Source organism: Aythya marila (assembly GCF_965140915.1).
Source record: "Aythya marila genome assembly, chromosome: 8".
In the NCBI taxonomy this organism is placed as follows: Eukaryota; Metazoa; Chordata; class Aves; order Anseriformes; family Anatidae; genus Aythya; species Aythya marila.
In genome coordinates, this window is record NC_139049.1 from 15994727 (window position 1) to 16017360 (window position 22634).

The 22634-nt window shown below is 36.9% G+C and overlaps 1 protein-coding gene across 1 annotated transcript in view; it reads left to right on the plus strand.

The window, feature by feature from the left end:
* The window catches only part of EDEM3 (ER degradation enhancing alpha-mannosidase like protein 3), a 32891-nt gene that overhangs the window by 4320 nt on the left and 5937 nt on the right, over positions 1 to 22634 (plus strand). The window contains exons 3-18 of the mRNA XM_082765639.1: positions 1888 to 1988; positions 4559 to 4598; positions 5980 to 6092; positions 6846 to 6999; positions 8167 to 8301; positions 9847 to 9952; positions 10552 to 10649; positions 11942 to 12067; positions 12624 to 12707; positions 14181 to 14264; positions 14809 to 14933; positions 15440 to 15605; positions 19758 to 19912; positions 20666 to 20819; positions 21418 to 21612; positions 22380 to 22545. Coding sequence (XP_082621765.1) covers positions 1888 to 1988; positions 4559 to 4598; positions 5980 to 6092; positions 6846 to 6999; positions 8167 to 8301; positions 9847 to 9952; positions 10552 to 10649; positions 11942 to 12067; positions 12624 to 12707; positions 14181 to 14264; positions 14809 to 14933; positions 15440 to 15605; positions 19758 to 19912; positions 20666 to 20819; positions 21418 to 21612; positions 22380 to 22545 — 2002 coding nt within the window. The remainder of the gene's footprint in view (positions 1 to 1887; positions 1989 to 4558; positions 4599 to 5979; positions 6093 to 6845; positions 7000 to 8166; positions 8302 to 9846; positions 9953 to 10551; positions 10650 to 11941; positions 12068 to 12623; positions 12708 to 14180; positions 14265 to 14808; positions 14934 to 15439; positions 15606 to 19757; positions 19913 to 20665; positions 20820 to 21417; positions 21613 to 22379; positions 22546 to 22634) is intronic.

Here is a 22634-nt window from a genome sequence, read left to right on the forward strand (position 1 = left end):
ATGTCAGTCACTTCAGGTGTGGAGGCATTTCTTGCTTTGCAGCACTAGCAGCAGTGTGTCTTTTTGCTTTGTTCAAGTACCGTGCTGCACTGAATTTACAGCCCAAATACTGGGAAATCTGATCAGTGCTTCTATCAGAATGTGTAGAAATTCCAGAGTATCTCTCAAGCTACATTTGTGTAATATTTTTCTGAGGTATGTTTACGGTATGTAACATGTGCCGTATTTTATATTAAATGTGTCTTTCTGCTCCCTTTGAGGTTACCTGAAAGGGAGAAGTTAAAAGTTGGGAAACCACTTGTTGTAGTAGCCTTTCCTGCTCTAGATAGACTACACAAGCTTTTATTTTTTCAAAACTCTTCTTGTCCGTTATGATACTGTAAGATAAAAAGTCTGTTTTCTTCTTTTAGTGCCACCTTTTTTCTCCATAATTTAAGCCAGAGATCTTAGTTTTGACATGGCTCTTGTCATGTACTTCTTTAATCTGTTTTTCTGAATACTTTGCACAGATATTCAGAAACATCTGAGCTGTATTAAAATGATCCAAATTCTGGCTTTTGCAGTTGAACTTGAGAACAAAGTCATGCAAAAAACGAAATACCCGGGTGGTAGATGGGGAAACAAGTCATCAGTTTCAAAAGAAGTTGCTGTAAGAGCTGTTTATTTATAGAAGAATGTTCCTTATTTGCCTGTCTATTTTGTGTTTGAATATAGATTATTTTTTGTACTGTATACTTGGAAAGATTTATAATGTGTTTACTTGCAGTTTCAGCTGCAGTAATTGAACTTTTTTTAACCTGCCACATGTCAGTTAGCTGTGCTGAAAGTAAAGTAGCAGAGCACGGTACACCAGCCGGCTTCCTGATGCAATCAAGAGGTAGAAGCTCTGTCCCAATTCGCTGGTGTTGGGCTTCTAATGGAGAAGCATTTCCATGTATATTTTTGGATTTAGATATATTTAAGTTTCATCTTTCTGAATGTCATTGTCCACTTCTGTGATTTTTCAGTAAACATCTATTGCACAATGATGAGTTACGCATTTGTGTGTATTTCAGCTGATACCCCATTTTGATGGTAGTTTAAACCTACAAAACTTACGCTGACTTGACTGAAAGTAGAAATGGGTTTTGTTCAGTGGGCTTGACTTTGGCAACAGTGCCGCTGCTGTTATTTCTGCCTTAGTGACAAGAAATCGAGTTACGATACAGCTTGCTTGTGCTTTTCTAAAAGTATGAGGGTAACCATTGCTTCTCCCAAAAATCTAGTAATGCTTCACTCTTAAACTTTGTTGAATTTGTAAATGGGTTAGTTTTGTTAATCTTTTTGTGAATGTCATCTCTTGTTCTGATTTGTGTAGTGATTCACCAAATTCCTGTTTTACCTTCCAAGTGAGTTCTTGTATCAGGTACTGATTGTGACCCTGAATCACTTGTGTTCACTTGGCAAAGTTTCCAAAGTGACTTTAAGGTCTAATTCCCCTGATTTTTCCATGAAATACCAGTCACTCAATAACATCTGCATTAGTACTCGTTCTTCAGCTCATCTTTGAGGTGACTTCCACCTAAGGAACATTATAGGAAGCGTCATATGAACCTTGCTTTAGAAAGTAGAACTACTTTTCAAGGTAATTGGTGGGGTTATGGCTTTTGGGGTTGTTTGTTGTGTTTTTTTTTTTTTTTTTTTTTTTGATGTGCCATTATCTGTTCCAGACTTCTGTGGGAGATTGTAGAGAGGTCCTATCACACTGTTCAGTTTAATTGGTTTTGGCTAGTCATGCAGGTTTTACTGAAGCACAGCAGCATTGGGCTTCCTTTTAACAAGCTCTGAGAATTTCCTGGAATGGCTGTAACAGTTATAACTTAATTTGTTTGTTTTGTTTCCCTTCAGGAGCATGCATATCCAGCTGATGAACTCATGCCTTTAACTTGTCGTGGACGAGTACGGGGTCAGGAACCAAGTCGAGGGGACGTGGATGATGCCTTGGGAAAGTCAGTATTTGAAACACTGTCATATGTAAACAGCTAGGAATCTACGTATAATTTGCAGCTTGTAAAACTTGTCTCTTCAGTCAACACATCCAGAAGCTTAATATTGAAAACAATTCTGTGGGTGCACATAAATCAGCAATTTGTCTCAAAAGTTCTGCTTTGAAGGAGAGAAAAAAAAACTATTAGAAAACTGTGATTGTTTAACTTTCTTCCCAGTTAGGCAGAAATAATTGCATTTTTTTATTTCCTCCCATGATGTTAACTGATGTGAAGCATTACCTTAATCAGGAAGAGAGCATTGACAGGTGAACAAGATACAAAGATAACTTTTTAAATTCATTCTGCAAGTATTTTCTGTAGCAGAGCCTTCCAAAGTGAGCTCCCATCTATGGTGTTAGTAAATTTGAGCCTTAAATAGGGTTTATAAGGTTTAATTATCAGCTGCACAGAGCAGTAGAGTGTTATCCACTATGCTGGCCTTATAAGTGATGTATAAAATGCTTTTTTTTTTTTAAGTAGAAAGCTCTCTGAAAACTTAATTAGTCAAATGATTATCACATGCATGATAGCCTGAGGCCCTGGCCTGAGTGTAAACCATTATTTCAGACCTAGAAATTCTTCACAATTTTTCTCTTCAGATAACTTGAAATATAAATTACTAATCCTTTATCAAATAACATGTGGATTTAAGGTACAGTTTTTCTCCAAGTTAAATTGAGCAAAGCCAAATTGAATTACTCTGAATGTATTTTTTTCTACAAATGTCTGTATGTGCATGCTTTATGTTCCTAGCACAAATAATTTAAAAAAAAAAAAAAAGCAGACACTGATTTTATTGATGTCACTACTTAGTCTCTCTGAGCAGAATAGCGTTAATCAAAGGTGAAGTGCTTGTCTTAAGTACCTCATCTAATACATTATATGATATTGAGCATGTTGTTTTGGTTATTTCTGGTAATGTAGAAAACTTCATTAATCTAGAGATTCCTATATAATCTCGCCATCTGTTTAAAATTGGATGGATTGACCTTGGAGGTATTGAGAGAGATGACTGATAAGAAAGAAATGTCAAGAAATTGTATTTTTAATCTGGTCATCCATTTTTTTAATGACCTTTACTTATATAGTAACATACTATTGTTTGAGTGAAAATACCTTTCCGCCTCACAGGTGCATTGAATAGTTTGGGTATTTATTTTTCTGTATGCGTGCTTTTCATGGTCCTAATAATCAGCAGTGTTTGTATTTCAGATTTGATATATAACACTTTTTCTTGCCAGCTGGCTCATCAGTCGTGTTCTACACTGTTCTTTGCAATCAGAATGTAGTTTAAAAAAAATCACAGGATGAGACAGCTAGGTCAGTTGTACTTTGCTGTAGGGCTGGGGAGTGTACCTGTACAGCAGGCTTCTCTACAGCTGTGTAATACACAACTTTCCCCTTTTTTTTGTGGAAAAAGTTGCATATTTGTTACTCAGCTATGCATAGCCCACTAGTTAGTCTCCTTCTCTTGCAGAATGACACCCGTGCAATGCCATTATATCTTTATGAATTAAATTTAAAAAGTGACAGTATATGACCACTTAGCTGCAATGCTAATTATCCTCATGCACAGTCATGTGTTGCCTACAGTACCCAAAATCTGAGGCACTGTGCTTAAGTTCTTTACACGTGTTCTTCAATAGGCAGTTGTGATTGTTTCCCAAGTTTTCACCTTTAGTGCTTCTTACTGTGCATATTCTTTTCCATGCATGTTACAAGTTAGTTAACGTAAGAGCACTTTTATTGGGTTGTGCCAAGTGCTCATCCATCTTAGTATGCACTAAAATAGTTGTAGAGAAGGATATTGGGACAACCCTTACTGCAATACTACTGTTCAAACCGTATGCATCCAACTGTAGCTGGGCACCAGGTGTTGTCTTTTAATGACATGTGTAGGTATTTATCCCACAGAAGAGCCCTTGCTGCTCTGTTTTGTACCTTTTCCTGTTCCATTACATCCCATGCAGAAGTTTCATAACAAAATAACAGCACTTCCTTTATTCTTTCTCCAGTAAGTTGTAACACTGAATTTGATTGGAATAAATTGCAGCTTTTCCTGAAATACATATTTGGAACAATTTCTGATAGGAGAAATTTAGCTTGGTCCTGCTTTTTGATTTTCCTAAATAAATAAACTCTATTATTGCATTTAATAAGTCAACATTCTTCATTTAAAAAAAGGAGGGGTGGGGAGTTGAGAGTTGAATGTTCTGTTGGGTCTCTTCTCAGTACATTTGATTGGAGACGAGAAATAAAAACTTAATTTGCTTACAATACCTTTAAAAGTTTTTCAGTAAATAAAAGAATCTTTATAATCATAGTTTTGTTTCAACCATTCTGGTCACTGAAAAGGAAAGAAACTTAGTATCAGCAGGATATTAATTTTGATATTAAACATGCACAGTTTTTCAGTAGCTGGTGACAATTCAGTTTCTTCCATGGTCTTAGTTACTATGAAATATGAGTATATGATTTAATTTTGAAACATACAGGTCTATAATAAATCTGTTTTAAATTTTATTTCATAGGTTTTCACTGACCTTAATTGATACCTTGGACACTCTTGTGGTAGGTTTAATTTATTGGTAAACTTATAAAACAAAAAATGATCTTCAGCTGTTCAGACTTACATTTTTTTTAATCAAAAAAGGAATCTAAAAATGTATATCATTCATCACCTCTAATCTTTAGGCATCTGTTGGAAATGGCTATTGCTTCTAAGAACTTCTAAGTGTTGTGGTGATGTTGTTCAGAATTCATTGCAAGAAGAATACTGGAACACTTCTGTATTTCATTGTTGCTTTGTCTTTTCTTGTGTTAAAATTTAACAAAAATGTATGCAGGATTTTTTTCAATTATAATCTATGGCAACATGCTGACATATAAGTGAACACCTCTTAGTATCTACTGAATTATTTATTTTTAAATTGCATGTGCTTGTTTCATGGATGAATTTGCAGGTATTTAAATGTATATTTAAGAAATTCAGCCCTTAATGTATTTGCTAGGAAATGTTGCCAGAATCTCTTTAAGAGATGCTGGTTGTTAATAAACTACTTTCCATTAGTTTTCAATCCCTTTTTGGAATATATTGCCATGATAAAATACATTTTGGGAATTAGAAATTCAGCCATTCATATCTCCTTGTAAACAGCGCTTAAGCTTTGAAAATCTTAACTGCACTTCTTTGTTGTGTGAATCATATAATGTTCTTCCTCTGACAGCTGTTCTCTTCTTATAATGTGCTGTGGCATGACCCTTGACTGGTTTTGAATCACAAATGTTAAAAATGTGGAATCTGTTACTCCCAGTTCCTACATGAACACTCAGATGTATTGTTAGGGTTTGTTTATTTGCTTGTCTTAGGGCAGGATTAATACATGTGGGGTTTAAAGGTACTTATGGTAACAAATTGGAAAAGTCACAGAAGTTCTGGAAGGTTGATTAAAACAAAGTCAGTGTGAAAAAAATCTGTAGGAAATGCTGGGACTGTTCTTCAGGCAAAAGAAGAAAGCTGCTGGGGCTGTTCACTGGGCTCAGGACATGGCTCCTTACACCATGGGTAGGAGACTTCTGTGAAATCAGAGGCACTGCAGCAGTCCAGCCAATGCTCACCCTGCTAGTGCAGAACCAGCCTGCTGAGTCTCTTGCACTGAAGTTGTGGGGTGGGAGTAGGGGAAGGAACAAACAAATCCCTGGGTGTTTGTTGAGGCACACTGCTGGTGACTTTTTCTTTACATAGAGCTTCGATTGTCTTCCATGCATCTCACCAGAAAAACAATACTAATGCCTGTTCACAGTGTATCAGAGTATGTCCTGCAGGACCCTAGTATCAGTCTAAGACATGGGAAACTTTGATTTTTAAACTGTTGCTCTTGTTCTTCCACACCTGAGTGTGACTGTATTAACTGTGGTGGAACCTAAATGTTTGGTTACATTTGTATTCCAGGTGTTAAATAAAACCAAAGAGTTTGAAGAGGCTGTAAAAAAAGTAATAAAGGATGTTAACTTAGATAACGACATAGTTGTATCTGTCTTTGAAACCAACATACGAGTCCTTGGGTGAGTAACTTTCATGTCTTCAAAATTCTTTAAAACTCCATTTTAGCTCAGTGTCCTGAAGGTGTACCTTCATGTGCTATTTCACCTCATTTAAAAACATTTGTTCCTTTGGCAGTTAGCATAATTCAACATACTTTGCCCTAAAAAAGGTTTTAAAATGCTAGGCAGAAATTGATGCAGTGGTGCTGAATCAAGTTGACCCCATCTGACTTCTGCAGATGCAGCTTCTGTAATTAAAAAAAAAAAAGCCTGTGTGTGCTGAGGTAGCAGTGTTTTTTAATGGAAATAGTCTTAAAGGTTGCACTGCTCAATACTTGATTTAAGAGAGAGAATATTTCAAAACTTAAGAGTTGTAAATTATTTCAGGTTGGAAGGGAACTCTGGAGTTCTCCAGTCCAACTTCCTGCTCATAGCAGCATCAGAGCAGGTTAATTTTAAGCTATTTATATGCAGTTTTAGAAGTGCTATTTGTTTCTCTTAACGAATTTTGTTGGTCAAGAAAGCTGTTTTTCTTTATGAATCCATGATTTGTCTGTAGCTTGGGGCTGAGTCCTAGCAATAAGAATTGCTTCCAAATTACCAACACCTCATCTTGATTGTGGTTGGAGTTGCATCTGCTAAGCATTTCTGAAAACTATAGCCATGTGAACATAGCACAGTTATTTACATATGGTCCTTTACACGATAGAAATTCTTGCATTGCTGGTAGATGGATATACCTGTTGAGCTGTGGATATCTTCTCTTGTGTTTAGAGGTCTCCTAGGTGGGCATTCGGTGGCAATTATGCTGAAAGAAAAAGGTGAACATATGCAGTGGTACAATGGTGAACTTCTGCACATGGCGAAGGAACTAGGCTACAAGCTTTTACCTGCTTTTAACACCACTAGTGGTCTCCCTTATCCAAGAGTAAGTTCTGTGGTTTCTGCAACTGAGAAGTATTTCCATAAGGAAAATTTTTGTTGTTTCATTTTAATCTAATTTTCTGACTTCACTTGTATATTTAAGTGTACTGAAAAACAGAAACTTGTAAATTTCTTGTTTTCAATACATGCTACCTACTATTTTTAAAATACAGCTTTTGATGCTCTGAATCCCTGCATTTCCGGCTCTGCCAACTCTTATACACGTTGTCATGGGTAAATAATAACAGCAGAAATCTTGTCTAATCACTGTCTGCTGATCTCTTGCTCCTACAGGCACTATCAAGTATCTGAGAGTAATTTTTGTTTTGGTACATATCTCTCAGTCAGTAAAAGATCAACTTGCAAGCACATGCAACTTAGCACAGAACTAATTAATCTTCATGGTCTACATCTGATTTTTTTTAAAGAGGGCAAATGTAACTGGAAAGCTGTAATCTAAAAATACTCATTTAATATAAAATCTGTTGTTGTATTCAAAGTGTGGTACATATTCTCTGAATGACAGAAAAATATTCTATGTATATCATCCATTCCGTATGTAGCTTTGACACTACGTACTCCTGCTACACTGTGGGATGTAGCTTTGATTGGAAACCTTCCTGTGAGTTAAAGACTCAGGCTCTACTGAAAATGTCCAATTCAAAATGTTCAGTGTTTCTCAAAATTCTGGTGAGATGGCCCTCTCTAGAGTGTAGAAAGCTATGTTGTGCCTGGTACAAAAGCGGGTCCATCAGCCTGGTATATTCCCTGGAGCCAGGAATATTGAGATGTCTACAAAGCTTAATTTCCACGATCACTTCCAATGTTGTTGAGTTTCTGGTTTGAAGGTTAATAAGGTGCTAGAATTTTATTTTTGGGGTGGTATTCTTTTTATGCAAATGTCTAGTGAACCAAGCAACAGGCTTTGGGGCCAGTCCTGGTTTTGCTGTAGGTAATTCTGGAAATTTTATATGCATGTTTGAGGTGACAGTATATGGTGAAGCAGAGCAAAACTGAATTGGTTGAGGAGGGGAGGGAGTGATATTTCTGTCTTGGAAAAAGCATAGATGATCTAGTTGCTGTACAGATGGCAGTATGAATTTTCTCTACACGGGAGTATAAGTTCTTACAGCTAGTGAAAATAAAGGTAATAATCTCTACTTTTCTCTAGGTCAATTTAAAATTTGGTGTAAGACATCCAGAAGCAAGAACAGGAACAGAAACCGACACCTGTACAGCTTGTGCAGGTACCTTGATCCTTGAGTTTGCTGCATTAAGCCGATTCACAGGAACATCTATATTTGAGGTTTGTTTTTTACCATTGCTTTCATAATAGGTATTCATTAGTTTTCTGCAATTTTGAAAAAATAATTTTGAATGGATGCATATAATAACTGTTTTGCATTAGAAGTTTGCATGTGTTCAGATTTGTTTGTGCGCTTCTTCCAAAAGCATTCCTTCTTTTTTTTTTTTCTTGAACATACAGGAACCGATTTTGTTTGAAAGCAATTTCAGTAATGCAGAAGTAAACAAATATATTGAAGACTCTAGCTAAAGTATATCATTTGCATAGTTTTTGAGTAGAGGGTTCAGGACTAGAAAAAGGAAAAGTGGTCCTTTTCCTTGAGGTCTAAGAGATATTTATACCTCAATATGCAACTTAAGGAAGGAAAATAAATCATGCTTGTAATTATTTTGCCATGTATCTCTGGTAGTAATAAATATCCCACTGGCCCTCTTAAAACTGTCTCCTAGTGCCTGTATAGATAGTGTGCTCACTGATTTTAATTTTTTGCCATTTTTTGAGATTTACTATCTACTACTTACCATCTCTTGCTCAGTTTAGTTTGTAGTCTCTTTATATATTCAGTGAGTTGAAGAATACAAAGCAGTGACAATATATAGCAGTTGCTATTAGATAATATCAAAGTTTTTAATATGGTAAGAATTCTACTTTGAATTTTTTAGGGCAAACCTGATCTTCATGACTTTTTTTTCCATCTTCTTTGTCACAAAGCAGGAAAGATTAAAATAGTAAAACAATTATAACTCCCTTTTATAAAGAAAGAAAATCATAAAACTATCAGTACTATGTTGTTCTGCTGTACATTAAAGAGTATATTTTCAGAAGTCCCTCAATTAGTGTAGCACCACTGAAGTTGCACAACACCTATCCAGGGGTATAAGGACAACAGAAAGATGAATGAAAATGTTTGAGTATATATGCACATATATGTATATATATGTGTGTGTGTGTGTATATATATATATATATAAAAAGATACTAAATAAAGCAAGCTCTTTCAGATTATAATTTTTTTGATCTTTCAATATGGCGTTTGATTTCATGAAAGCAAAGTTGAGCCTCTGTTTAGTGTTTTGGTCAAGTTACTTTGCATGTATGTAAAGAATGCATACAATTTGTGTACTAATAAACAGGGGTTGCTGCTCCACCTTGAGATGTCTGAAAAGACATAACAATTTTGCTTAGAAGGCCATTATGTTTCTTGAAATATTTTTGAATGAGGTTACACTGTCCTGTCTGTAGGCACCATTTCACGGTAGTAAACATGTAGAAGGATGTTTATGACTTTCCTAAGAACATACTAGCAAATAGTTGCTTACACAAGCACTGCTCTTTCTAATCTGCAGTAGAATAATTATTTATGTGAAGTGTGGACTAAACATTCTTCTACTTAAGTGTGTGTAATCTAATACAGAGTTTTACAGTTTTGTTAGACATGAAACTACTTCATAGCATCTTAATTTTAATAGACAAAAGAATAAACAGTCTTTATAGTTTCCTTTAATGAGTTACAATTTCCTTTAATGAGTTTCCTTGTTTTTACAGGAGTATGCACGGAAGGCGCTTGACTTCATTTGGGAAAAGAGGCAGCGCAGTAGTAATTTAGTGGGCGTTACTATTAATATTCACACTGGAGACTGGGTTCGCAAAGGTGTGTGATATTCTGACTCCAGAATCAGTGATTACAGGTGGTTTGGGGCAAGGAAAAAATCTTAATGTTTCTTTCCCCCCCTCTGTCTTTCTGTAGACTATTTTAAAATGTTAATAGGATAGGCAAGTTGTATTACACACTTGAGAGCTGGAGAAACAAACAAAGCCTGGCTTTCCTCTAAAAGAGTATTTTTGTTGAGAAACTATTATTTTTCAATGTAAAGAAAGCATTCTCTGAATCACTTTAATACCATTGGAGTGGAATGCCTTGGGATAAATTCTGAGAGATTCTACTATAAATACAAAGTGAAAATATAAATAAGACTGTGTTTGTATATGGCTGTCAGTAGGAATATTTTCATATGAGAAAAGTGCAGCTGGCTTAGATGCATGTTTGTTCATGTTATGTGCATTGCTATTGCAAAACCTTTAGTATAGCTGAACAGTATTGTGCATCTGCATCCATCTGTGCTTTAATTCTAGTTAGAGCCCGTTTTTCCTTTTACTGAAAGAGCCTTTGAAATCAAAATGAAGTCATGTGAAAACACCTATGTAGTTACTTAAACTAAAAAACACCTTTTCATTTTCTGTTGTTTCTAGATAGTGGAGTTGGAGCAGGAATAGATTCATATTATGAATATTTATTAAAAGCCTATGTCTTGCTGGGAGATGACAGTTTCCTGGAAAGATTTAACACAGTAAGTTAACACCTTGCTCGGATTTCTTCCTCCTGTAAGACTAATGTAGGACTAATTGTATTGTCAGTCAGCTGTTAGCCTGTGAAGCTTAGGAAGAGATCTTTAGCAGAATCTGAGATTTTGGATGTCTGCAATGCAAGTTCTTTTTGATACAAATTTTTGCTGAACTTGGGTGAACATCACATCACATCAGCAGCTATTTTAACCCCATCCAGTGCAGGCTGGAATCTTCTCCTGGACCTTTTACTGTGTTTCTAGTAGAGGAGAACTGTAATTCAAGATCACCTTGAGAGTGTAGTGCTGCAAAGATTTCTGAAAAACAACAAAAGAGCTTCTCATTAAGAACTGTCCTGAAGCAATGGAGAGCTGAAAATCAAGACCTGGATATTGCATTGCATTTGCAGATCCCAAGGCCTAGTATACATTTATGTATACATACAAACTGAAGATTAGATTACATTATTTTGTAATATTACTAAGTAATTTTGTCAGCATTGTTATTCTTTCTTTTGAAAATAGCAATGTCCAATAAAAACATTTTTATAAAATGATTTATATAGCATGACTTTTATATCATACACAGTACTTAAATTGGATAAAATCAGTAGCTAAAGGCCTGGTGCAAAACTTGGTGTAATGTTTATTTTATATATGCTCACCTTTTAAAGCCACCATTATTATATTTATCTTCAATTATATCTGTTAACTGTGCTTCCTATTGTTTCGGCTCATGCTCATGATTTACCTTCTCTGCTTCTGAAAACAAGACAGCTATCTTGAAAAGAATAGGATTGGAAATCAGCTGTCAAATGAGCTAGAGGTTTTTAAATTGTTTTCAGTAATTAAGTCCAGTTGCTTTAGGTTTGTTTTTTTTTTAAGCCTACTTTTCCTCTTCTCCTCCTGAGTTGTACTTGCCTTAGAATTCTCTTTTATTCAGAGAAAGCAATTTCAGCTTTGCTTAGCGTGCACTTAAGGTACGGTTGTTCAGACTGAATCTTTAACTGTGATAGTTGCTTGTTGAGTATGCTCATGGCTTTTGAGTATACCTTTGTATGTGTGTTACTTGGAAAATGTGACTTGTATAGCATGTACAGTACTGTGGAGCATTGCAATAGCTGGTACCCTTTTGGTTTGCCAAGCTAGAAACTACTCTGTATTGCAAAATGCAGTAACAATTGGTTGGGTAGTACTGGTTCTTCCATTGAAATAGAATGCCATAGGCTCATGATCTAAATCTGTCACGTAAAACATAATTGATAACAGAAAAATAACAAATTTATTTTATTTGTCAGCACTACGATGCCATAATGAGATACATTAGCCAACCACCTCTCCTTCTTGATGTTCATATTCATAAACCAATGCTAAATGCTAGGACCTGGATGGATTCTTTGCTAGCTTTCTTTCCAGGATTGCAGGTAAGGCTTAAAACCCATGTGCAGATTAATTTTTATAAGTAATAAGCAGTTAAATAGACTGGATATGTAATTGACAAGTCAAGCTTAGTAACCTGGTTTTCAAAAAAATTTATTTGGAATTTCTGCACTCACTCCTTTTATTTATATGCTATGATGCAGGTTGACTTGCATCCAGAAAAGTATGTTCATATGATTCACTTCCTTCACTCCTAGTCATGAAAACACTTGAATTAAGCTGCCTTTTTAATAATCTAGAGGCAAGTTTTCTAGCTTGTGTGCAAGTTACATCTTTAAGGTTAAATAAATCAAGTTTCCACCACGCCTATCTGTAAATGGTAGTAATTGTTTCTCTACACAGGCAGTCTTAATGACCCCACTGATTTTGCTTAAAAAGCTCTTATGAAATATCTGTGATGTACTCTGAAATAGGGTAATACAATGTGTATCTGCTGGGAATGTAGAAATTCGTGTGTGGCTTTACACAGCAAGCGTGCCTAACTTTGAATATTATTTGCACGTGTGGTAAGTTTATGTTAATTTTATTATTGAATTTTAGGTGTTGAAGGGTGATATTCGACCTGCTATTGAAACTCATGAAATGCTGTATCAGGTTATAAAAAAGCATAACTTTCTTCCTGAGGTAAGGTAGTTGTTTGTTTTTTTTTATCATGTAAATTGATTCTTACCTTACATTGAGCAGTATCAGACATACATTTGAAAAAATAGTAGGTTACGTGTCATTAAAACCAAAGGCACACTTCTACAGCATTCTTACGCAGTTTACAGTTCTACATGTATGACAATAGGGATACTAAATATTTTTCCTTCAGTTAGGCTGTAGTTAGTACAGTAATAATAATTAACAGTTGCTTAGACTTTTTATTTCAGCCTTTCAAAATTGATTTTGACTTATTTCAATATGCAAAGCTTATATAAACACATGTGGTTGTAGCTGCTTAGTAACATAATAGCATTAATGCTAAAAATCAGTCATCTTCATTAACCCAAGACAGGAAAATGAAGGCTGACTGTTCAGAGAATGTTCTGAAATCTCGTATAATGTTCCTGAACGCAGGAACAAGAACTTGCCTGTAGATACTGCAGATGCAGTGTTTGAGCGAGTTAATTCTGCACAGAAAATCTTGCTTACCTGTTGAAGTATGTCATTCTGTGATGACCCAGAAGGTTTGAGAGAGCTTCTGACTCTTTTAGTAATTTTGACTTTCATCTGGTGCTAGTTTGTTTCTTTTAGAGGATATTTTAGTTAATGTTACTGTGGAAACAGACCAGAAAATGCTCTCCAGTCACTGGAATGGTTTTTTGAGTACTTTTGAAATGATATGACTTTCTTCCTTAAGCTTTTGTGTTGTTTTTTAGTGCTTTGTATTAACAAGGGGGATTTTGCAAGATCTGCTAGTGGAATTTAAGCCAATATTGTATCCCCTTTAGCAAAGACTTGGTTTAAACCCTAGCAGAGACAAGTAGTGTGTGTAAGTCATCACAGAAGCGACTTTTGCCAGTGCATGTTGAGAGTGAATATACAGAGTAGGAAATTTTTAGATAACTGACTTCTGGTCTCTGGTATTTCTTACGTCAAACAGCTGCTTACAATCTGTCAGTCTGAGATGACAATTTAATGCACTGAAAGTGTCAGGTGGTATGTATGTTTGCAGAAATGGTATTTCTTGAAGCTCTGGTTGGTCTCTCTGTAGCAACCCTGCACCAAGCTACTGTGGATGGCTTGTAGCAGTGTGCTGGTGCAGGTGGGAGCAATGGGTGGCTGTGTGCTCCCTCCTGGGGCTGGAGCATGAATTCTCATCCGGGACCTTTTGTCTCCTGAAAGCCCTGCGGGGCTCCCCTCGTTGGCTGGATGATGTCAGGTCTTCTGTGCTGACGCAGCTTAAATCTTTCTTGTACTCAATGTGCTACAGCACTGTTTTAGGTTTTGGTCTCAAGTGAACTAACTAAAAGGAGGTTCCTGTGGCCTCCTAAGATTGGCGTTGGGCATCAGTCCTCCACTGGTGTACTTCAGCTGTTGTAATATGGTTAACACAGAATTCGAAGTAAACCCATGTTTGTTTTTATCTTGCATGGTTTTTCTCTTCTTCCTCAGGCTTTCACAACAGACTTCAGAGTTCATTGGGCTCAGCATCCTTTAAGGCCTGAATTTGCTGAAAGTACTTATTTCTTGTATAAGGTAAGATCAGTTTCATTCCTCTTTTGGTTGCTTTTTCTTGCACCTAGAATGTAACTGAATTACAACACCAACACAAAATAAGTAGCCTATCCAGCTTATTTTATCTACTGGAACCAGTTCTGTATATAGACAGGACAGAAGTATTATTAGTATTAAAAATTGCTCTAGGAATTTTATATGCCTAGCATTAAAAAAAAAAAGTCATTAAGTGACAAAAGCCCGTATTTTTAAAGATATTTAGGATTTGCTGATCTCTTAGATCTTGTAGAGACTTAAGAACAAAAGCTACTTGTACCTTGCAGGGTAACACCAAATGTCTTGGGTGTCTGTAAATACTTTCATGTGCTTATCTGTGTTTCTGCAAAAGGTGACAGTGTTGTACCTCAGAGGTCCTGTTTGTAACTGGTTTGCTCCTATTGATAAATTAGGCCTTACTGGTATCTAATAAGGTACGAAAACAATATATTACAACAGAGCAATTAAAGCAGCTAATTGTGAAGTCTGTGTATGCCTGAAGGTTGTTTTTTGTTGTTGTTTTTAATAGGCTACTGGAGACCCTTATTATCTAGAAGTAGGAAAAACACTCATTGAAAACTTAAACAAGTATGCAAGAGTACCTTGTGGGTTTGCTGCGATGAAGGACGTTCGTACAGGAAGCCACGAAGACAGGTGAAAGCTTTTGCAGTATTTTTTTTCTATGAAATTGTATGGGGAAAATAAGTCTATTTACCCTGTTGATAAGATTGAATTAATTGACTTTTGAGTAGCTGTCTGTCTTAAGGTTGGTAACCAGTTCTGAAATTATCAATACTTGTCATAGTCTGTAAACTATTTCCATATTTTTACAGATTGTTTTACATAAGAATATTTTTAGTTTAATAACCTTTAATTTTATAGCACACTTTCATTAGATTCAGAGCAATAGACTAATGACTTTCAAACAAAATATACTTCAAATCTAGAAGTTTCAAAAAAATAAAATAAAATCTTGTTTTAGTGTAATGCTGCTTTGTATTGAATATGCTGAATTGTTTCGTTCCAAACGTTTTCTTCTAATGGAGTAAAGTTCAATAACAATAGTCATGAAGACTTCAGAGGTGGAGCAATATGAGTATTTCTTTTACTGACATTTTAGAACGATGCGTATCTTAAAGGGCATCTGTTTTTTTCCATAGAATGGACTCTTTCTTTCTGGCTGAAATGTTTAAATACCTTTACCTGCTGTTTGCTGATAAGGAAGACATGATTTTTGACATAGAAGATTATATATTCACTACAGAAGCTCATCTATTACCACTTTGGCTTTCCACTACAAACCAAACCATCTCTAAAAAAAATACAGTAAGTAACCTCAGGTTTAATGGTGCTGTAGATCAGTTCCTTTTTTGAGAGGAAGTGGAAGAAAAATCATAGTTCATAGTATGCTAGTTTTGACAGTCTGTTTTGTCTGAACCATTTCATCATATTAACAGTGACAGTCACATGCATCTGAATGTTTCTGTAATCAGATTCTGCATCACTCAGTCTTGAGAAAAAAGTTGTGGCTATTAGCGATATTTAAAAAGAATCATTCTCTGTCTCGGGTTGTATAAATCTTAAAATCACGTGCTTTGATATTTTTATCTTCACATTTATTTTCTCTTATTTTTCTACAACACTTACAACAACATACTTAAGTCTTTTTGTTGCTTATTTTACTACACAGACCCTTTGCAGATTTTCAAAGATTCTTGAAACTTCTGCAAGGTTAATTTGACAAGATAGTTATAGCTTTTGAGATGTTTAATTGTTCTAGTTTGTGTGATATGCATCTGTTATGTAAATTTAGGACTATAAATGTGTTTATAAATTATCTTCACCTTCCAAAATACCTTATGTTACTACAGCTGTGTCTTGAAGCATAGAAATGCTTCTCTTATTTATGTTCAATAATGTGGTATAGTTTCTTTATAAATAAGTGTCATGAGGTTGATTTTGTTTGTTTGTTTCCTGATGGTGGATATCCTGCACTCTTTGAAGTGTTCTTTTCTGGAATATCATCTCTTGTCTTTGAGTTTAGGAAACATGGATTGTGAAGGAATTGCGAATGGATTTAAAAGGGACAGCATATATTACCAAACTTTTTCAACACCTGTGATGTAACTGTTTTTTTTGCTGCTTTTTTGTCGCTGGTGTGATCAGCATTTTTCAAATTATGCACGAAGTTCTTCAAAGGTTTTTAAAGATTGTTTTATATAATTTTCATTTCCAATATGAGAAGGTGATTACTTTTGAGATGCTCAAGATTCTCACAGGTGATGCTTTCGTGAAGTGCTCGCCTAAGTATGTAGTCTTCTTGAGAATATCAAATGTTCAGTAAAAAGCCAAAGAAAAGGACAGAGTAATTTATTTGAATGTAATTATCTTAAGCTTTAAGTCTGAATTACAAATGTGCTTAACGCAAATCTAAGAAAGTTTCCGTTTAGTATGTTATTGACAACATGCATGAAATGTACCCTTGGTGGGAGAGGATCAGGTCAGGGAATTCTTAAGCAAACCGAATATTCATAAAGTTCATGGGCCCTGATGGGATGTACCCACGAGCACTGAGGGAGCTGGTAGATGTGATTGCAAGGCCACTCTGTATAATCCTGGATTGATCCTGGCAACTGGGAAAACTGCACAAAGACTGGAGGAAAGCAATTGTCACTCTTGTCTTCCAGAGGGGCAGGAAGGAGGACCCAGGGAACTATATGCTGATCATGATCAGCCTCACTTTGAACCCTGAGGAGGTGATAGAACAGCTCATCCTGGAAACTATTTCCAGGCACATGAAGGAAAAAATCCTTGGGAGCCAGCATGGATTCACCAAGAGGAAGTCATGCTTGACCAACCTGATAAGCTTTTATAATGAAATCATCAATCTGATGAGGGTCAGGCTGAAATCACCAGCCTGAGGAGAGAGCAGTGGGTATTGTTTTCCTGGACTTAGTAAGGCCTTTGATACTGTCCCCCATAAGATCCTCATAGAGAAGCAGTTGAAGTATGGGCTAGATAAGCAGACCGGGATCAAAAATTGTCTGAGTGGCTGGACCTGGAGGGTGGTACAATCTAGTTGGAGGTCACTGCAAGCAGAGTACACCATGGGTCCAGTCCCGTTGAACGTTTTCATTAACGATCTGGATGATGGTTGGGGTGCATCCTCATCAAACCTGCAGATGATGTGAAACTGGGGAGAGTGTCTGACTCGCCAGGGGCTGTGCTGCCATCCAGAGGGACCATAACAGGCTGGAAAGGTGAGCTGTCAAGAACCTTCTGAAGTTCAGCAAGGAGAACTGCAGTGTCCTGCACCTGGGGAGGAACAGCCCTAGGTACCAGGACGTGCTGTGGCCACCAAGCTGGAAGGTAGTGCTGCAGAAATGGACCTAGGGGTCCCAGCTGTGACACCAGGTTGAACGACTCAGCAGTGTACCCTTGCTGCCAAGCAAGCTAACAGTATCCTTGGCTGTATTAGGCAGAATATTGCCAGCAGGTTAAGAGAGGTGATCTTCTGCTCTGCACAGCACTGGTGAGGCTGCACCTGGAGTACCCTGCTCAGTTCCATGCAAGAGAGACTTGGACACTCTGTGAAGAGTCATATGTAGGGCCACCAAGATGATGAAGACTGTCCAGTGAGGAGACAGAGGTAGATGGGACTGCCCAGCGTACAGAAGAGGAGGCTCTGGGGGAGTTCATCCATAGAATCATACAATATCCCAAGTTGGAAGGGACCCATAAGGATCATTGAGTCCAACTCCAGGCACCACATAGGCCTACCCAGAAATTTAGACCATATGACCGAGAGCACAGTCCAAACTCTTCTTGAACTCTGACAGGCTTGGTGCTGTGTCTGTGTCCCTGGGGAGCCTGTTCCAGTGTGCAACCACCCTCTCAGTGAAGAACCTTTTCCTGATGCCCATGTCTCTAACTACCCACCGGGAGCTGTGGAGAGGATGGAGCCAGGCTGCTGCCAGCGGTGCCCAGAGGCAGGGCCCAGCCTGGAGCCCCTCAGGCAGCATATCAGGGCTGGGTGGGTGCCAGAGCCCTGTTACAGGCTGCCCACAGGGGCTGTGGAGACTCCTCCTTGGGGGGCTTCCAGAGCCACCTGGACGTGGGGCTGGGCACCAGCTGGGGGGGCCCTGCTGGCCTCAATAACTCTGTGAAAGGGCTAAAAGGCTGTGAAGCTGTGTCACTATTTAATGGAATTCAGCTGATGTGGAAAAAATGGATAGAAAAAATAAAGTGTGTAAACATATTTTTAATGTAAACACAGTGAGCTGAAATGTCTATGAGATAGTTGGTAGTAGCAAGCCAACATCCTGTTTGTATTTATTCTTGTAAACAGGAAAGGTCGTACTGTACTGTGCTGGAACACGCAATGTACTGTAGACCTTTCTGAAGTGATGTGACTACCATTGGTCACACCAAAAGCAAAGATACTTGAAAGTGTTGATTCAAGTAAGCTAATAGCCTTTTAGTGTTTTCTTTTTAATTTTTGGGAGCCTTTAAATAAATGTTTTTAATTAGCTAATACATTGTAAACAGTGTTGTTTTTTATGTAAATAAATACTACCTTAATTTTTATAGGTGGCAAAATTAACTTGCCAGTTATTCAATGTGTTACTTGCAAACAGTGCAAAGAATCAAAGTGGAGACTAAATATGGCTCCACTTTTTTCCACTGTACACACGCTCCACGTGATTTCATGTAATAAAACAGTGATTTGTGCAGATGTTAACTATCATCTTTTCTGAAAATATAGAATATTATAATTATATATAGGTACAGCCTTGCCCCTTCACAAGCTTACAAGTCAGTATAATTACTGATGAGGAGAATCTTTTATTCATAAAGTTTCAAGAAGCCTCTGGTTTTCCTTTTATAATATTCTTTATAAACTTGTGTTTAACTTTACGATGTATGGCTATTGTGATATTTTATGAATGAAGTTGATCTCCTACAATATTTTGTAGATTTTTTTTTGCCCAAAGGAAAGATGTGACATTATTAGTAACCTCAAATAAGAGTTGCTTAAAGCCTGCAGCTGCTTCAGACAGCATCAAGGCAATTACAAAGAAATTGTAATTACTTCCTCAAGTTGTCAAGCGTGTGAAGGCACGGGGACACTAGGTATGTTATGAGCAAGCTTGAGAAATACTGTGTGCTGGTAGACAATTAACTGTGCAAAACAGTTCTAGAAACTGAATGCAAGGTTGGCAAATTACAAATTGCAAACAATGTGTTTATGCCTAAAAAGGTGTTGTGGTGCATTGATTTCTTGTTATCATTGCGTGGTGAGGCACAGAAGAATTATGCATTTCTCACTTGTGGAAACTGTGTGGTTGTAGGACATTCATTCCATTCAACTGCTGCATGTCCTGAGCACACTGATGTCTTAGGGTAGGCCTGTTTGTTAATTTTATTATACAAATGTAACCTGAGTTTTTAATAAGTGATCTGTATCTTTCATTTTAGACTACAGAATACACAGAGCTGGATGACAGTAATTTTGACTGGACCTGTCCGAACACCCAGATCCTTTTCCCAAACGACCCAATGTTTGCTCAGAGTATTCGTGAACCTTTGAAAAATGTGGTGGATAAGAGCTGTCCTAGGGGTATTTCCAGAGCGTAAGATGAATATCTTCTGTCTTTTGTTACTGTAGGAATGTCAGGAATAGTGTCTGTTATGCGTGGGAGGAGAAATAGTAGGTCTACTTGGAGCTTCTTGACCTTGAGGTTGTAGTGGGAAAAATTAGTTTTGTCTGGCCTCATTGGCAATGCTTTGTTCATTTCCATCAGGAATTGGTGAATGTTTCATAGCAAAAGGAGTTTAATGAGCTATATACTCCAAATGGAAATTGTAGCCCACGTATTACAGGAGATACATCTTCTGAATTTGTAACATTAATTCCAGTGGTTTCTTGAACAGTTCTGCAACTCTTTTCTGTAGTAAGAAAAGAATATTGCTGTACATAATTTCAGATATTTTGAAGAGCTTAGGTCAGTCGGAAATTGAAGTTTATCCTTCTGACCATCTCTGATATTTGTGCTTCATGAGTAAAAGACTGAGTAGCAATTGTTAAGGGAAATGTTCTGAATCAGTCTTACAATTACACAGACTAGTTAGAAATGAGAGGCAGCATATGATAGGTTCACATTATCAACACTTTTGTGTTCTTTGTCGCAGTACAAAATCATCAAGAATATAGGCAGCTTCTAAAAAAGGCTGAGAAGTTCTCTGTTGAAATGTGTGCTCAACTTTATTGCAAAAAATTGTTATCTTGTGGTGGTAGGAATAACCTGTGGAAGCTGTGAGAGTTATGTTTCAAGAATAATCTTTTTTCTTTTTATAAAGCTTTGATTTCTAATATCTTTTGTCAGAGAGGAGAGTTTGGGAAGTGGACCAAAACCACCATTGAGAGCCAGAGATTTCATGGCTAGTAACCCTGAGCATTTGGAGATACTGAAGAAGATGGGAGTCAGTTTGATTCATCTCAAAGATGGAAGAGTACAATTAGTACAGCATGCAGTGCAAGTAAGACCCAACAGTACCTCTTTTGAAAACTTCTAGTAAAATCGTACTAGCTATGATATTTAGCATTTTGAGGTTCAGGAGGGACAGTGACTGGAAAGGGGAGGGAGCGCATGAGGTGGATGTGCAGCTGTATTTAGCAGGTTTATATGTTGTCAATATTTTGTCAGTAACACTTTTAGCTAATCTTCCATTAAATTAGATGGAGGCTTTTCATGTCCAGGTAATGCAGTTAATAGGGTCTCATCTGAAAATACTAAGTTCTCAATGTGAGATATTTCTATTCATTTAGGAGTTCTAATTATTTACAGATTTTTAGTCTGCAGTGTGGTGAAATTGCTAAAAAGTTAAATTCCGCTTTTGAAATGGTGAATGAGTGCCAAGAGCAGTCCACTCTGTATCTTACAATCTTTGTAACATTGAATGTTTGCCAACAGTATTGTTTTGTGAGGAAACTGATATAAAAACAGAGCATTATTCTGAACCATTAAAGTACTAATATATGTGATGTAAATGGTGGCCCAAGCAAAGCTAACTTCATTTTTTTCTCCAAGTTTGTCAAACATTAAAGATGAAACTTTATTATTTCTTTACTCTCTAGGCAGCAAGTTCACTTGATGCTGAAGATGGCTTACGGTTCATGCAGGAAATGATTGAACTCTCCAGTCAGCAACAGAAAGAGCAACAGCTACCTCCTCGTGCTGTTCAGATTGTTTCCCATCCATTCTTTGGCAGGGTGGTCTTGACTGCGGGACCAGCACAATTTGGGATGGATTTATCCAAACACAAATCAGGGGTGTGTAAGATGTATCTGGGATCTGTTCTTAGCTTTCTGTTACTTTCCATATTGCTGAAGCCTAAATTTTGTAATATTGATACTGTTTCAGGGTAGCTAGGTAGTGTGATTAATTAATTACAGGGGTTAAAATGACACAGGTGCAGCGAGACAGAACACAGTCTTCTTAGATGAGTGGCTTATTGGTCTGTAGCCCATGCTCTGATCTTGAGCCATCAGTCATGACTGAGGACTTAATATACATACATAGTGACTTTGAAACAAATTCATATAATTCATGGTGCATTTCTCAAGAGGTGTTCAGTAATAAGGGATGGTTTTCCTACTATGTCAGCTGGGAATTCACAGAAGCCCTTTTAGAGTTGGCTATTGTTTTGTAAGCTTTCATAAAGGCCTGTATCTAGATGGAAGAAGAAAATATCAGAGGCAGTGGTTCATATTAGAAGCAGCAAGAAAACTGCATGACTTTGTTGGGCAAGATACAGCCCAACAGTTAAGTCCCAGACTGCCAGTTCACAGAGGATAATTTTCCAGAGACCTGTTCACTGGTACAGACAAAATATGAATAGAAGAATTAGGTTTTCACATGGTAATTCTTTGCTGGTTCAAGGTCCAGGGTGTAAAGATTACCTGTGCTGACAGAAGATACTAAATGCATTATATTAACTGATAGAAACAAAACTAAAATGCTCAGGAATCTTTTGCAAGCTTGAACATACTGCTCTAATTCTCTCTTGCTTTGGTTTTGGTTTTGTTTTTCCACACAGACAAGAGGATTTGTTGTGACCATTAAGCCATATAATGGTTGTTCAGAGATCACTAATCCTGAGGCAGTGAAAGAAAAAATTGCCTTGATGCAAAGAGGCCAATGTATGTTTGCTGAAAAAGCACGAAACATTCAAAAAGCTGGAGCAATAGGAGGCATTGTTATTGGTAAATAGGATTTTAATTCACTTGTATAAATGTAACCTGTATTTTACGGATTTGATTATATTGGAAAGCTGACAAGAAGCTGCTAAGCT